General features: G+C 41.0%; 1 protein-coding gene across 3 annotated transcripts in view; it reads right to left on the bottom strand.

Moving 5' to 3' along the window:
* Window positions 1–16511, bottom strand: part of bltp3b (bridge-like lipid transfer protein family member 3B) — a 35794-nt gene that overhangs the window by 18535 nt on the left and 748 nt on the right. For all 3 annotated transcript variants that reach the window (XM_085251180.1, XM_085251181.1, XM_085251182.1), the window contains exons 2-7: window positions 6639–6801; window positions 5048–5086; window positions 3895–3986; window positions 1378–1567; window positions 1154–1294; window positions 549–716 (exon numbers count right to left, since the gene is read on the bottom strand). In XM_085251180.1, the coding sequence (XP_085107306.1) occupies window positions 549–716; window positions 1154–1294; window positions 1378–1567; window positions 3895–3986; window positions 5048–5086; window positions 6639–6801 (793 nt within the window). The remainder of the gene's footprint in view (window positions 1–548; window positions 717–1153; window positions 1295–1377; window positions 1568–3894; window positions 3987–5047; window positions 5087–6638; window positions 6802–16511) is intronic.

Here is a 16511-nt window from a genome sequence, read left to right as displayed (position 1 = left end):
GCTTTGCCCGTGTTATAAACGCTCTGATAGATCATCCTATTCTTGTCACTGATGAGGTTTTCAGTTCATTTCCTACAAGAGTGACTCATGAAGATTGATGAGTCCAATAAAAAAGATGAGCGGTGAAGTACTCGGTGTTTCCACCAGGTGGCATATAAGGCCAATTTACAGGAAACTGATTCATTACTGTAAAGTAAAGCTGCTGAGATATAGGAAGGTGTGAATATGAGTGGGCGATGGCTGTCTGTACATTTTGTGTCTCTGTGTGTGTGTAGAGAGCAGGAAAGTAGGACACTGACTGAAAGATGCTAAAAAGCAACAGTGAAAGACATACTGTGGGCACAAATAGGGCATCAGACGTGATTTTGACAAGCATGAGGACTAAATATTACACCATGGCTCATTCACACACAATTAGAGCATGAACAGGAAGAGGAGGAGGAAATGGGAAAAATGGAAAAATGGGGAGGGTGACAGAAAGAGGGGAAAAAAAGGTAAGAAAATATGATAAGCGTTCTCTATGCGTGGAAAACGTCACTGACTGGTACCTGGTCTTCTGTGGCCATGCTTTTCCTCTGCTGTGCAGACTTCTCCATAGCCTCACTGAGGGACTTGGCATACTGCACCATAGCTTTGAGCTGAGAGTCTGTCAGCACCCACAGGAGGTCATCCAAGATCAGAATCAGCTTGGAGGCCACCACGTTACAGTCTTTGATCTGAATCACACAGAAGAGTTGCTATAAACAAGCAATATGCAGGTGGAGGTTCGCCAAGAGTTTCCAGGAATGTAACATGACACCGAATTCACAAGAACATTTATCAGATTTAAAACAAACAAACCGAATACAGGTTTTTGCAGTTTAAGGAGCATCTGTATCTTTGTCCAATAGGAACTCAGCAGGCCAATTACTTTTGCTCAGCACACTAAAATCCCCTTTGTGTTGAAGAAACTGCATACTGGTTGCCATTTTGGCTGAAATAAACACCAGCTGTTTAATGAAGCACTGCTATTGGCCCTGCAGCCTGTGAGGCCACACAGAGGGGTCATTGTTCACAGTGGACAAGCCGATGTTGCCTAGAGTCTGGGTTTCAAGCCTGCTCCGTCAAATGTCATAGCATGAATATCTGAAAGGGCACATGCGTGGTATCTAACCCGTCTCTTGAGAGTGACTCGGATCTTGGACTGGTTGGTGATGAGGCGGATGGGGGCGCTCAACATCTCGTGCTCGGCGCTCTGGATAGCGTCAGCCTCGATCCGGATCATCTGCCAGCTGATCTCTTTAAATGTCAGAATCTGAGCGAAAGAAAAAAGGGCAGTAAATGAGAACGTTGTGTGTCAAAATACCCTTATTTTGTTTAAAACTAACAAACACCGACCTCTCCTTTCTGGGGGTCCTGAATGCGAGTAAAGCGTAGGTCACCGATGCTCCAGCTGGTGTTGACGCTGTAGACCTGCAGCTGGGAGAGCTCGAAAGACGCGTTAAAGGCCTTGGCACTGATCCGGATGATAATGGAGTTGATTGATAAGGATATGCCCTCTACCACCTTCTCAGCAAAACCATATTCACTGTAAGATGCACAGAGAGGGGGGGGCAATAGATCATTAGTAGCCTGTCAGTAATCTGCGTCTTTCAACAAACAAAAACCTCACACCAGAGGTGGGACCAAGTCATTGTTTTGCAAGTCTCAAGTAAGTCTCAAGTCTTTATCCTCAAGTCTCAAGTCAAGTCTCAAGTAATGTCAGGCAAGTCAGAGTCGAGTCTCAAGTCACTGGTGTAAAAGTCCGAGTCAAGTCACAAGTCTGAAATTTTGAATTTCAAGTCCTTTCGAGTCTTTAAAAAAAGAAAAAGAAAAAAAGCATGTTGCAGTTATGCTAAATGTAAATATTAGACCATGTAATTTTTTAATCTGTGTTTTTCTCAACACATGACAAAATAGTGAACTTAGAAAATATACACAAATTGTGAAATTGCACCTCTTTAAAATGCAGCTCAATTAAACCTAGCTCCAAGAATAATTTTCACCGACAGTTCTGAGATAAGCTGCATGTTATTCTTGGATGCGGTTGTAGGACCGGCTTTGAAATCGCATGACAAAAATATCATACATAAATAAATGATATTTTTTTTAAAATATCATTTAAAAAAAAAAAAAAACTGCATCACCAACGTAGCCTTGAAAACATTTGCTAGTTAGATGAAGTCAGCTATCTCATCGTAGCATATTTATATGCATATTTATAATCATACGGTTCTTGGAGTGAGTGCATACACTCATGAAGTTTAGTAACTTCAGGTCACTGCAACAAGCCCAGGTACAGTTTACCGACGGATGGGTACAGGACCTTGAAATGCACCGTGTAGAACGAAAGACCATCGTACGTATCATAAGTTTACCAGTCTCACAAATTGTCGTCATAAATACACATTCCTTAACCGTTTATTAATAGGACCTTTGAGCTCAACGGTAATTAATTAGTAGTGGAAATCATTTCTGGTACCCATCACAGAAATGTAGCAGTGACAATAATACTGTATGCTGTAATCGTACTGGGCAATTAGTGATACAAAAAACCTGTTTTATCCTGTGAATAAAAGTATGTGTTTTTGTCAATGTACCATAATAACAGAAGCGAAACGCAATATTGTGTCAGGACAATTCACTATTTATGCACAATAAACAAAGGAGCATAGCGCGACCATTTCTGTTCAGCGCCAGACTTGCTTGTAACCTATATCACCAATTATGTTAACTACAACAGCAGACTGACCTTTGTGTAAATGCTTGGAGCAGACTAACCTGTGAGCTGGAGTGTTCTGGGACGTTATATTTGATCTTTGAATGGCTGCAATCCAGGCCACCCGTCGCGTCTTTGTCACTTCGGAAACATGGCTCGAACAATTTCTCTTCAACGACGTAATCCGATAACAACCGATCTCTTTACCCGTCGGCTTCCCGTGGCTGTCATGCGACCGGCTATTGCAGTTAATAATACAACAGCTTCTTGACATTTTTGTGTTTCTTTTTATCGCTGTGTGACTGATTTTAATTGAAAGCCTGCGTGCGCTAGTACCTCTTGCCACGAGTTCCCAGAATCCTTTGCGGTTCTACCCGTGAATGACGTCACATTTTCAATCTCTATATAATATGCATGTTAAATTTTATATTTGGGGTAAAATATCAAGTCTTTTCAAGTAAACCGGTTCAAGTCCAATTCAAGTCCCAAGTCATTGGTGTAAAAGTCCAAGTCAAGTCACAAGTCTTAGAACATTTTTTCAAGTCAAGTCTAAAGTCATAAAATTAATGACTCGAGTCTGACTCGAGTCCAAGTCATGTGACTCGAGTCCACACCTCTGCCTCACACATTATCTAAATAACCGCCATGTTTTGTATTCATTAATTTTTGAAGATAAGCTTTATTGATAGCTGTATAACAAGCAAAGTAAATATTAGTCTTATCTCTGAACTTTGATTTGTGACCTTTATGATCAGAAATAAACTCCCATCCCATTGTTAACTCATAAAAATGACCCTTTTTTAATACTAGTGGTTGAGTAATTAATATTTTTTAGAGTGGGAGGGTTCCGGTTTCAGTGCTAGTACTCTGACACTGTTTTAGCTGCCCCTCAGAGTCATTTGATTTATAGTGGTGTATGGTGACACAACAGAACTGTTTTAAAAATGTCTGTTTTTAATTAGTTTTGATTTTTTTTTGCCATTACTGGTCAGCACTATATATATATATATATATATATATATTGCATTAATTCACATTCAAAAGGCAAAAATAAAACAAGCAAAAACTGGACTGTTGAAAAGTTTGAAAGCACTTCATTGCTGCCTACATTGCTCATCCGACTCATCCCAATGAGTATAACAGAAAGAAAAGCCCACCTCTGTCCTGATGCTGTTGCAATGGGAGATGGGCCATTGGGTGGACGAGGCTCATCGCAGGTACTCATCTCCATCACCACTTTATCCAAAGTCTGAAAGAACAAGCAAGTCAAAGACTAGAATGTCATAGACATAGTAGCTCATCTGACTCATTATCGATCACAGTTCAGAAGTATATTGGTTGTCCTGTCAGGTCTTATCACTGATTGGTTGTACTGCACAATCTAATGAGAATAAAAATTCATTGAGAAAGACATTTGACAAACTTGAGCATGTTTTGAGTGAAGGCCATTAGGTGGTTATTTCAGTTTAGTTAAACTCGGAGCAGCATTACAGGCTGAGTGATTCTGCGATAAAGGTTTGGTAACCAGTTGGCGAAGGGACGGGTGCCTTAGTATGTCATGAGCTCAACAATCCTCTGGCTGCATGAGCTAAAATATGCAAAATAAGCAAACAGCCTTACTTTTATATAGTCTTTGTCAACGTATTAAAATTTGCCAATCCAACAATCGTCAGGAAGCGCTGGTGTGTATTTTATCTTTTCATACTTTGATGCTAGACCTGAATGTGTTAAATCTTGCCCCTGATAAATACCAAACACAGTATGATATGAAAAAGCTCAAATTAACACTAAAACTAATGAACCCCGAAGAGGAAATGCACATTAGAAAACACAAAAATGTTTCCTTGAGCCCAGAAAGTTCACAACACTCAGAGCTGAAGGCGTCTAAAGGTTTTGTGTAGGCAGGTGTACTGTGTGTTCTTGTTGCTGGCTTTCACTGGCCCGTGTTCTGGGAATTGAAGCTACCTGGAGACTGGGAGTCTATCAACCTGACACCTGTGGCCTGCTCATTCAGGTGGAGGTCAGAGAAACACTGGCAGCCAGTGGAACAGACATAAACGAGCTTTTGGAAAAGTTCAGCACCAACACGAAGGCCAATTGACAGCATACTGAAGATAAAACGGGCTCAAGACGGGAAACTAAAGGCTCTCGTACGTCATATGTGCGAGTGCGTCAAAGGAAAGCTTCAGCAGTGCTTTAGGAAGCTTACTGACACATTTTGTTTGCCATTTCCTGCTCTTAACCTTCTAATAAAGTGTATCATATATCCTGGACATTCACTTATTGATTGAAAGTGGCACATCAACTTACCAAAGAGATCGGGTGAGTCTTCAACTTGGTCCATGGTATCTGTGGGTGAAAGCAGAGCAGCGTGTCAGCTTTGCAGCATTGCATGCTACACAGAACTAATCTTTACCTCACCCATTCAGATTTTTGGTTCACTGAAATGAAAAATGCAATTTCAATTAACAGGATGTACAAATCCAGCAGAGTAGAAAGAACAAAAACGTAATCGATGAGTAGTATAGACTGACTGGCAGCTCATTCATTCATCTCCAGAGCGTCATTAATCCTCGACATGCAGCCTCCTGATTCAAGTCAAATTATATAGCAAAACAGATTAAATGCTTATGTTCGGTTTCAGGGGGGTTTTTTTGTCACAGAGCGACTCCTTTTTGTCATAAATCAAGTAATGGGAAATACTCGGGATTTGTGCGTCTAATTCAATTAAATCCATTTCATTTGCCTTCCTTCTGGTTTTCAAAGACATCAGGGGGTTCTAGCTCATCTTTTAAACTACTGAGGCAGAAACATCTACTACAGTATGTGAAGTTACAAATGAGTCTTTGCCCGTCTAGATATCGATTGTGTAACTTTACTCAACAGGACCATTCAATGAAGCAACCTATTTTTACTCTAATTTGTGTATTGCGGCCTTTTAAAGGGAAGAGGTGAATGTGTGAGGCTTACTGTCTCCGTAACAGGAAGATGCAAAGAACAGATGGGGATCTAACAAGTGAGGAAGTGAGATATGATTCTGCTTTCTGTTTTATTTTAAAAGCCGGTTTAATAGCAAACACAAAAATACCCAGCGAGCTACGTTAAGGCTGTAGTGAAGGTTTCAATTCACCAGCTCCATTGTTCACTCAGAAATCATATTCCCCTTACACTGACCCCAACTGTCTTTACTTTTACAAGTAAAGACAAGGGAACAATGGTACATTGCATTTACAGCTGATCAGACATCGAAGTGGCAACCTTAAAGCAAATTGAAACAAGAAGAAAAGGCTTGAAAAATTATGCTATGAGCTGACGGTTCGGCTTTTTGAGGATAAGGGGGGAAGGTAGTCGGGTGGGGGAGGGAAGGCAGAGGTGGAAAATGGACCTTGGTCTGAATAAAAGTCCAGTCATGAAGAAAATTATACAGCTGCATTCACCGTTTCCAGGGTGTGTCAGAGGCTGCTCTCAGTCATGATACTTGGCTGATCACCATGACCGCATCGGAGTGTCAGACAGCTCCAGCAGAGAGTGCTTATGTAGTGCAAAGAGTCATTAGAGGTTACCAGTGTGCCTTCAACACTTGTATGATATGTTTTTAAGGCACACTGTTTGTATATACACATTGTGTGTTTATGGAGTATTCTAGGTATCCTTGACTTGAGTGCAAAATCTGCTTTGCACATCTATTTAAATATGCCTCCTTAAAAAAAGCACCACTGGAACCAGCATCATAACCCATGTCTCATTTTTCAAATCAAATCTATTTTCCTAAACCCAGTGTTTCCAGTCCTAATGTTCTCTATAAAAGCGTAAGGGTTGTTTCCATCTGAAGCCAAAGCTCTTCCCTAAAAGTCGTCATTTCCAGTAAATAGGTGACAAATTGAACAACCCCGAGTCTCACCCTGATGGCAGCCTTGTTGCATTCCACACGATTGATGGCCAGCCAGGTGGGCAGGTCCAGCAGGCTCTGGAGCACCTCCTCATCGAGCTCCAGGTTGGTGAGCTGGCCCTCCCCTTTCAGCGTGCTCAGGTTGATTTTGTCGGGCGACAGGTTCTTAGCAAACCTACGGGACACAGACGAGAAGAGTCCAGATATATTTATAGAAACAGGCTGTAAACAAACCGACAGGCCAGCCAAGCAAATCCCAAGAGTAGCGCTTACGGTGTATTGGATGTCGATTGCAACACACACACACACACGCTTGTGGTTTTAAAAAACATTTATATTAAATACAGAATAAATTATATTGAGAAACACTAAAAAAAAATGTTTAAAAGCCCATAATTTAAGGTTATGACTGCTGTTGAATTTAACATTCCAGCAACAGGAATGGAAAGACATACGTCATAAAACCACAGCTAGTGTTTGGAAAAGGTGTTTTCTACTTAATTGAAGCTGTATTTGTATTTGTATTGCTTATACACTGCTCAATCTACTGATGATGAGCTCATAAACAGATGCTGAAAAAGAACAGGGGTAAGTCTAGCACAGTAACATGTGTAACTAACACTGGACAAAGTGTACCCAGGCCTCACAGTCTCATAAAATAAGGTGCACATTTATAAGTATTTGCCAGTGTCCCATGCTATATGCTGAATCAGTGAGTCCCCGTTTGCTTTTACACAAAGTAAAGACACTTAATCACACAAACTTGATTGTCCATGACCTAAGTGTTTTCTGCCTCCATTCACAGTTTGAGTATTGGTTAATAGTTAGCAGAGTAGCCGCACACTGAGTTGATCATTGACGCAGAAATCTCCGTAGACCAATTCAGCACAATCTCCTCTAAACACTACTGTGATTTTATTGATTTCACATTCTTTCTTTTGCCGTCCGGAGCTTCACGGCCTTCCCTGTACATTCCCAATTTTGGTCCGCATCACATTTGAAGAATGCAGTGAAACCATGATAAAGCCCCACAAAAGCATTAGATCCTAGCCTGATATTCATTTGAAATGTTAAAAAACAATAAATAAATGAAACCTGACCATAGAAGTGTCCGCCACAGTTTGGGGTATCATTGTTACTACTATGTGGAACATCTTTAATAATAGCAAACTGACACCAGAAAGAGATTTTCTTTCTGAGTTACACCAGAAAATAAATAAATTAAAAAAAAACATTTAACTGAGTGTAAACCAACTGAGCATAGATTCTACCAGAATGCCATGATCCACTCAATAGTACCATATTATCCTAACATTTGTATATCAACACTGTTAAGTCAAGATACATGCAGGCATGCAGTTTTATTGTAGCATGATCTAAATCGTGTGATTGATCTTTGTATTTATTGTCTATTTCACAAACAAATATTGATACATTTTTGCTTTGAATTACTGTAACTCAGACTCCTATTAATAGTTATTTTATATAAATAATATTACAGGTTGGGATCAGGTTAAAAAATAATTATTTATTATTGAAACTCTTTAGCACTAGAATAATACATCTATTGCTTTTTCAACCCACCATAGTGCTTACTTACTTGTACTTTTCTAGTGAGGTCAGCAGAGGTGACCATCCTGAAATAACATTAGGCGTGGACGCCAAAGCTACCATTAAATCAAGTCAACACTAAACCCAACCAACACTGGACACACTTATCTTGATATACCCACCTCCTAATTTAGAGCAAGCTAATAAAAATAACACAATCCATATGTCTATGCTCAAGACACAGATATGTGACACCATATGTGACTCTACGAAGAAGCACAGCAAAACCTGAGGAAAGGTTGATTATAGCAGGAAGGGGTGGACTAACTTGTGAGTTGTAGATTCATATGTGACTATAACTTAACCTCTGGGCAACCGCTTTCAATCATGAGGCCACTGCACAGGTCGCCTAGTGAGAGGCGATCCTGTCTCCAAACGACCACGGTCCAACTTGCACCATCTCAATTATAAATACAGATTTGCACAATGCTGGACTCAATCTGAGCAAGTCAGATTGGCGAACAAATGGCCATTTCAAACCTAGGAGGTTCTTGCTTTGAATGCAAGTAGTTAACATGAAACTTTCTGTGTAAGTAGATGCCAACAGACTTGCCATTTTCACCATTTCATTAGTTTATCTTCGTTTTATTGCAAATAGATTGCGTGTAATTGCCAACTTAGCCTCATTCAGTTTCAAACTGTTAAAAGACTGATGGCAGAGTTGCTCCATGTTATTGCCGCTTTTTCGGCATCTTCACACACCAAAGTACATTCAAAGACGGCAACTGGCTGCGTTTGTTCGCAGACCATGTTGCCATCTTTGTAGCAGCGATTTCAAAGCTCGCTCGATTGCACAAAGCTGTAATCATTTTGGTCGCGTGCATTCTAAAACTACTGTTTTCCATTGTGTGAGTTCGGCATCAGCAGGTAACTGATTGGTGAATTTGAATCAATTTTTCAAAACAATAGTAAAAGCTGAAAAATATAACAAGAGACCAAAATCAGGTTAGCCTAATAAGAAGTATAAGAGTCAATTAAAAACCTGAGAGCAACTTCTTAAAGTCACATTGGTAGAGAAAGTCACGGAGAGCTCATGAGAGTCACGAAGAGCTCAAAAACTTGCACTCTCAGCATTCCCGAAATGGTGCTGTATGATTACGCAGCCATTAAGAAACTGGATGGTCATAAGAAGACAAAAGGTTTTTCTTTTTGTTCAGATGGTCTGTCTGGACCCAGACTATCAGGACACTCTGTCACTGCTTTGTGATTTGGCAGCTCATGTCTGTAATGATTCAATCAGTCAAATCCAGTTCCTTTACACCCAACACCTTCTCCTGGCAGCACTGGATTCTTCTCGTATTCGCCATCCGTGTAAATTATTCAGCTGTGGAAGCATAAACTGAGCCTCGGCACAGCAGAATGAGTCCAAAAAAGTAATTAATTAAAACTCTTACAAGCAAAACACAAACAATTCAATGCACACATGGGCATGCACATAGAAACAGTTTGTGTCTGAGAGATGGAGAGTCTTAGCCTTGTGACCAGTGAAATATTCATTTCTGCTGCTGATCAAGTATCAGCCAACTAGCCAGCTAGTTTCCCCTCCCTCCTTTGCACCTTATCTGGTATATCATCCTCAGTCGGGGCTTCCTCTTGCCTTCCTTCAACTCCATAAATAAATCACTACTGTGAGCAAATAAAATGCTGTTAATCAGCTGTCTAATATCAAGGCTACTAAAGCTAAATTAAGCAGGTAGATCCCAGTCAACAGCAAGAGGTAGAGGGTATTATGTTCACACACACTGTCATCTTTCTCTTTCATCTCTCCACACTAGACCTCAGCCATTATTCCAGTCAGCAGGTTCCAGCTCACCGGACCAGATCCAGGCCCATAAAGAGATTAGAGCAGGCTAATGGCTGCAGGCGGGGGTGTCTGCCTCTCCAAAGGACAAAATTAACCACTCAGCACAGAGCTAATTCCTGCAAAACTTAACCAGTTTCACATGACCCATTTGAAACGATTAGTAACCATCATGCCAAAAGATACACAAAGTAGGACGCCACTTTTAAATACCTTAAAGCGTTTAAAATGAATATTTTTTTTATATTAAAATGTGATCAAATGAAAGTGGCTGCACTACAGTGACAGTTGTACCATCTACCCCTCGGCTCCATTTGTAGTTTCTGCTCTGTAGTCGTGTTTGGAGAGAGCTGCTGTCTCCTTCTCTCCTGCCGTTCAGAATCTTACCCAAAGCTAATCTAACCTTCTGCTTCAAGGTTCACGTTTATGCAACACGCATCACCAATTTTTCATCCTTCTTTTTCCATCTGCATGACTTGGCTGTTCAGTAAACACCTGCTGCTAATAAACATTTGTGAGTCATTTTGCTCAAACTCAGCTAGGGACGTCTCCAACAGTACGCTGATCCTGCAACTTCCCACACAACCACAAACCAAGAGCAGAGATTTGGCCCGCCACACTGTATGCTTATGTCTGCGGATCTGGTTGATGGATACAGGTTTTTCCTACTCTCCGACGATGCATTTGAGGCGCACCCTGATGACATCAGTGCCAGAAAGAGAGGAGGCAAAACAGCCAGAATGACTCAGAGGACTACCAACTCTATTTTTGTTTTTGTTTTTTTTAGCAACAAAGTCTGCGGCGACATAAAGTGAGAAACAAAGAGACAAACAGAAAGAGGATAAAACAGGAAACACAGGCGGCATCTTCAGGGCATTCCTGTGCAACCTAGAATTGCAGTTTACCGGAAGAGAAAGGGGAGTTCCAACATTTTTACTTGGCTCAACAAGAAAAATGGTGAACGTGAGCTTTAAATAGCCCTCTAAATCCTTCACTGGCCCATTCAGTGTAAACAGGAGAGCGGGTTGAGCCTCCTGAACTGATAACGCCTTTCATTAGGGTCAGTATTCCTCAACAGATCACCAGGTGCTGGATGTAATTAGAGGCCAATTAGGACAATAAGATGCTTCTGGTGAATGTGACTTGCTGGGATAATTTGACAAGTCACACATTAAATCACACTAAAGTGTTTCTCAAAGCCAATTATATTTTTAAAGCCATGCCTAAGATACGCTTCCAGGTCAGAGGAGTGCAGTGTGGGTTTGTGCAGCACACACAGGATCCTCTTCTTAGTTACCAGTCGCTGTGGTCTCCAGTCTTTACCCAATATTCACATTATATAGAGCCTTCCTGAGGATATTGCCTCTTACTGCCTGGCTTTAATAATTCGAGCTTGATTAAAGCTTGGACTCATTAACGGTATCTGAAGGCTGCAAGCCACGGTCTGTCGCATCTCATCGTCTTCTTTGATCTGTTCTGGGTCACAAAATTCTGATAGCAAAGGTTAAGAAAAATGATTAAGCATTAGGCATCAGTCACTTATCCTTAGCTAGCTGGATGACAACCTATATGATATGATAACCTGCAATTTACAGTATCATCATTTTTAAAAAAAAACAAATGGCCCAAATTTACTATTTGATTTACTAGAGTATAAATAATTAATGATCTGATAATCAAAATCTTTCGTTACAGTCCTGCATTTGGTTATATTTGTTGTTTTGGGGTGGCCTGACTAAGTATTAGGGATTGGATGAGGAGCTTCTACATCATGATGGATCTGATGGGAGCGTCAAAAGGAGACAGATGAGGCGGTTTAAGCATCTAATCACAATGATTCCTTGGTGCATTCCTTTGTAGGTTTTCCAGCAGGGAGGGAGGAGACTCAAAGCTTACTGGAAAGACTGGCTTTCCAAGTGTCTCGGGATTCCCCAACAGGAACTGGAAAACATCGCTGGAGTGATTTTTGTGTGAAATACCCTGCTCAATCAGCTACACTGCAACCACAGAGGGAAAATGATATTATTAACTAAAGGGGAAAATCTTTATCAAATCTTTACCAATTCTGTGTTCAAAGGCAGCTAGACGGCGAGGTTTTAGCACGTGTCTCATTATTTGCAGTGTGCAAACATGATGTAGACAGTAAAGCTGCACTGCTTTGAGTTTGACGTCAGTGTTTTGCAATGATCAACTGTCAAAAAGACATGCAAGTACTAAGAGAAGGAAGCGTTCGGCATGTTTCTCGATTCCCAATTGAAACCGCAACTTGACCTCAGTGAAAGAAAATGGATGGGTGGATTTTGGCTTAGTGAAAGTAAACGACTTGGCAAGAAAAAAAAAGGCTAAAACAAAAAAAGCATTTGCATTTGTTTTCACTCCCATTATATAAATCTTGAGCGATTTTGGACTCATTTGCAATATTTGATTAATATTTACACTTATCAAAAACTTTATAATTCAACTCATCATTAACATCAACTAATCGCATGGTAGCAACTCACTGCACTTTGGCATGCAAAAGATCATGATGGCCTCCTGAAATTCAAACGGGAGCTTCAGAATGGGGAATAAAGGTGATGTCAGTGACTTTGAACGCGGTGTGTTTGTTTGCGTCAGACAGGCTGGTCTTGGTGCAAATCAAACTGCAAAGTCAACCTGAGTATTATTCCCTTTATGACTACATCACAAAGCACAGCTCATCTCAAACTGGTTTCGTGAAAATGACAATGAGTTTCACTGTACACAAATGAGCTCCACAGTCCCCAGATCTCAAACCAAAACAGCACCTTTGGATGTACAGTCAAAAAAAATCAGCAGCAGCTGTGTGACGCGTTAATGACAACATGGACCGAAATCTCTGAGGAATGTTTCCAGCACCTTGTTGACTCTATGCCACAAAGAATTAAGGCAGTTCTGATGGCAACACCTTGGGCCTCACCCCTTACTAGCAAGTGTGCCTAATAAAGTGGGTGATGAGTATATATTGCCAGTAAAGCTTCAAGCATGCTACCAGTTGGACTTTTATTGCACGCCTGGAATTTTTGCCTGCTCTTCCTTTTTGAATTTGACATCAGGAGGTAGACCCTTTAATCCCACATACACAAACTCCTACTAAACGCCTCCACGCAAACACAACACAATGAAGGCAACCTGAAAAAGTTAGGCGAGTATGTGTTGGCACAGCACGTCTTTGTGGAATATTTACAGCCCCGTGGAGGCAGCGAAAAGGTTAGCGTGAAGGAGAAAACAATCCACCAGCCCAGTCACGGGCAGCAGAGGATGCCAAGGCCTGGAGGGACCCTGGCCAAATGTCGCTCTATTGCACTCGCTGCACAAACACAACCTACACACTAAGCACTTCACAGCTACACACTGATGAGACACCCAAAGCGAGGCACTTAGTCATGACTCAGGCCATAATAGCCTTCCCACCAGCAGAGGGAATAGTGGAGTGCATCACTATGGTGCATTATTACACAGCTACAGCAGAGGATGGGAAGATACTCGTGGTGATAAACACAGGAGAAGAAATGAATCCATTTCTCCCACTGCAATGGCCACTAAAACTCCAATGATGAGAAAGCACAGACTCAACTCAACCTCAAAACACTATATCGGATTCATATCGGTATCGGCAGATATCCAAATTTATAATATCGGTATCGGACATAAAAAAGTGGTATCGTTCCATCTCTACTTACAATTAGTGGTAGTGCTATATGACGGCCCTATGAAATTCATAAGCATCCATTTAACTCAGTCATAATGACGTTATGAAAGGAAGAGGTCAAAACACAGCAAAAAAATATATAAAAAGTTGTTTAACGTGTCAAATCGTATGCTTCTTTGAGGAGGACTGAATTCAAGACATGGAAACAAAGAAATCACTGACATTTTTTGATAGCTGGACAGACAAAAACAAAACCTTGAGTTCTGGTATATTCTCTTGCCTGTTTTTTGCTATTCTTGGATATTTATTTGTATACTGGAGGACAATAAACTAATAATTTCAATTTAATTTCTATAGCACATTTAAAAGTCACAGGTACAACAAAGTGCTTCACAGACGAGCCATACTTGCAGGTTTACAGCAAAAGAAAACAATCAACAACAAAAATACAGTTATAGGATGGTACTATTGCAACAAGCATGAACCGGGAAGAAATTAAGCTAAGTAGTTTGAAAGGCAAGCTTAAACAAATGGGTTTTTAACCGTGATTTGAAAGATTGAATAGTTTCCGACGCACGGACATCAACCGGCAGGCTGTTCCACAGTTTTGGTGCAGCAAAAGCAAAGGCACGATCCCCCTTCGTCTTTAGTCGAGACATTGGTTGCATTAGGAGCCCCTGATTAGAGGATCTGAGTGCCCTTGTAGGGATATATAAATTAAGAAGGTCAATCAAATAACTGGGTGCCAAGTTATTTAAGATTTTAAAAGTGTATAGAAGAATTTTAAAAACAATACGGTACTTGACAGGAAGCCAATGGAGGTTAGCTAGAATAGGAGTGATATGATCCTGTCTTCTAGTGCCGCTTAAAAGGCGTGCTGCGGCATTCTGGACTAATTGTAGGCGTTGGATGAGGGAGAGTTGGAGGCCTAAGTAAAGAGAATTACAATAGTCCAGTCTAGAGGTTATGAAAGCATGAATGAGCCTTTCAAGGTCCTTGTGTCGTAGGTAAGGCATTGCCTTCGAAATTTGGCGTAGTTGGTAGAAGCTGGACAAAAGTCAGAATCAGATTAAGAGACTAAAGGTAGAAAAGTGAAGAAAGTGAGGACATTTTAAAAGGGCCACAAAAGGGTTAAAAGAATCACATGTGCTAAGAGATGAAGAAGCAACAAAAGGAGGAAGACAAGAAATAAGGAAATGAGTGCTCATTCGTTAACTGGAACACCTGTAATTAAGCTCCTTTCCCAGCTCCGTAATATTCCTTTATATGAGAGTGTGACCTTTCATTGAGACAACCTCTTTCAGGAGAAACATAGCGTCGCTACATCTGTTTTTGTGTGTGTAACTGGATCTCGCCGCGTCAGGCTCTGAGCCAGTGTCGTGTCGATATCCAAAGCGGTCCGTAACGCAGACAAGCAAACACCTTGTTGTTAACTCACCCCCGGGGGTTACCTGAGTTCGACCTTCTGCGAAACACTTTATCGACTAAACACTTTCACATTAGGGCAAAACATTGAGGCCAGCAGCTCAGCCAGTGCTCTCTCAGCATTCACAAACTCATTCTTGGGCATGAAAAGTAAAACACAAAGCTTCTTCTAACAGATCACATCGTGGAAACGGGGCTCTTTCAACTAGTTTAATATGTCATGCATGCCTCAGTGCACTTGTCCTGCCCAGAGGGGGAAACGGTCATTGCAGACGTCTTGATCAGTGAACTGTGAAGATGTGATGCTGGCTCACTGTGACAGTCCTAGTCACAGACAGTATTTGAGAGAGGAATGTCCTCTGCAACAGTTAAGCTGTTGACACCCACAACATAAACTGCAGCTGTAAGCACACAGATAATGATGGTGATAAAGCAGAGAGAATCTATGCAGAATCACAGCCTGCTGTGGCCAAACTCGTGCGGTAGAGCATTTAGGGCCACCCTGCTCTGGTATTCTGACACCAGCACCTCGATCATGACATCACCTAATTGAAAGATGCAGGACTGGTTGACTGTCTTCTTCCGCTCAGAAACAGACCAATCAGGCCAGGACAAAAAAAAAAAAAAAAAAAAAAAAAAAGGGACGGCAAGCAAAAAGACAGATGACATCACGCCTCCTCCAGTCATTTCCTGTCAAAGTAGATGCTATTTTTTTGCTGACAGCATGCACAGTCATATGTACATGCTCTTATCTCAACACAACACCACGTATGAGGATGCTGAAGGACGTGCCACTAATAAGTGGTGTGTAGCAGATCATTTTAATTTTTAACTGCAGCAGTGTGCAAGAACATCAAGGGCACAGCAATAACAAATGCTGATATAATCCACAGGGTGACAAATTCCTCACAGTTTCAACAAAGGTTTTTATCAGTGAGGACAATCACCTCACTGCTTTTTTCTTTCTTTCCAAGCACCAGTCCACCTGCATGCTTGTAGGCTTTTCATGACTTACTCATCAGTGATCTGGATTAGAAATATGACAGCTGAACGCTACTACATCATTACTATTCCATGACGTTTGGAGAGGCATTAAAGGGCAACATAGATATAATATGGTGGGGTGTTTAACAGTGACGCAAAATGCTGTTAAATATATTGAGTTAGGGGGCAGGACAATATATTTCACTTTCTAAATGACCTTATCTTGAATAATAGGACGTTGAGGCTCCATGTACACCAAGTATGATGCCTGATAGGGGAACACAAAGGCGAAAAGTGCCAGATAAAAGGGGTTTAAACCCATGTAAACAAACCTGTACCTTGCACATGTCTTCCCATTACTATATTGACTGTATGCCCACTAGCTACCTGCAGT

The sequence above is a fragment of the Mchenga conophoros genome, linkage group LG17 (genome assembly GCF_057382185.1).
Source record: "Mchenga conophoros isolate Kocher_MC1m ecotype Shallow Benthic linkage group LG17, M_conophoros_male_GT1.1, whole genome shotgun sequence".
In the NCBI taxonomy this organism is placed as follows: Eukaryota; Metazoa; Chordata; class Actinopteri; order Cichliformes; family Cichlidae; genus Mchenga; species Mchenga conophoros.
This window is presented reverse-complemented; position numbering and strand designations above follow the sequence as displayed.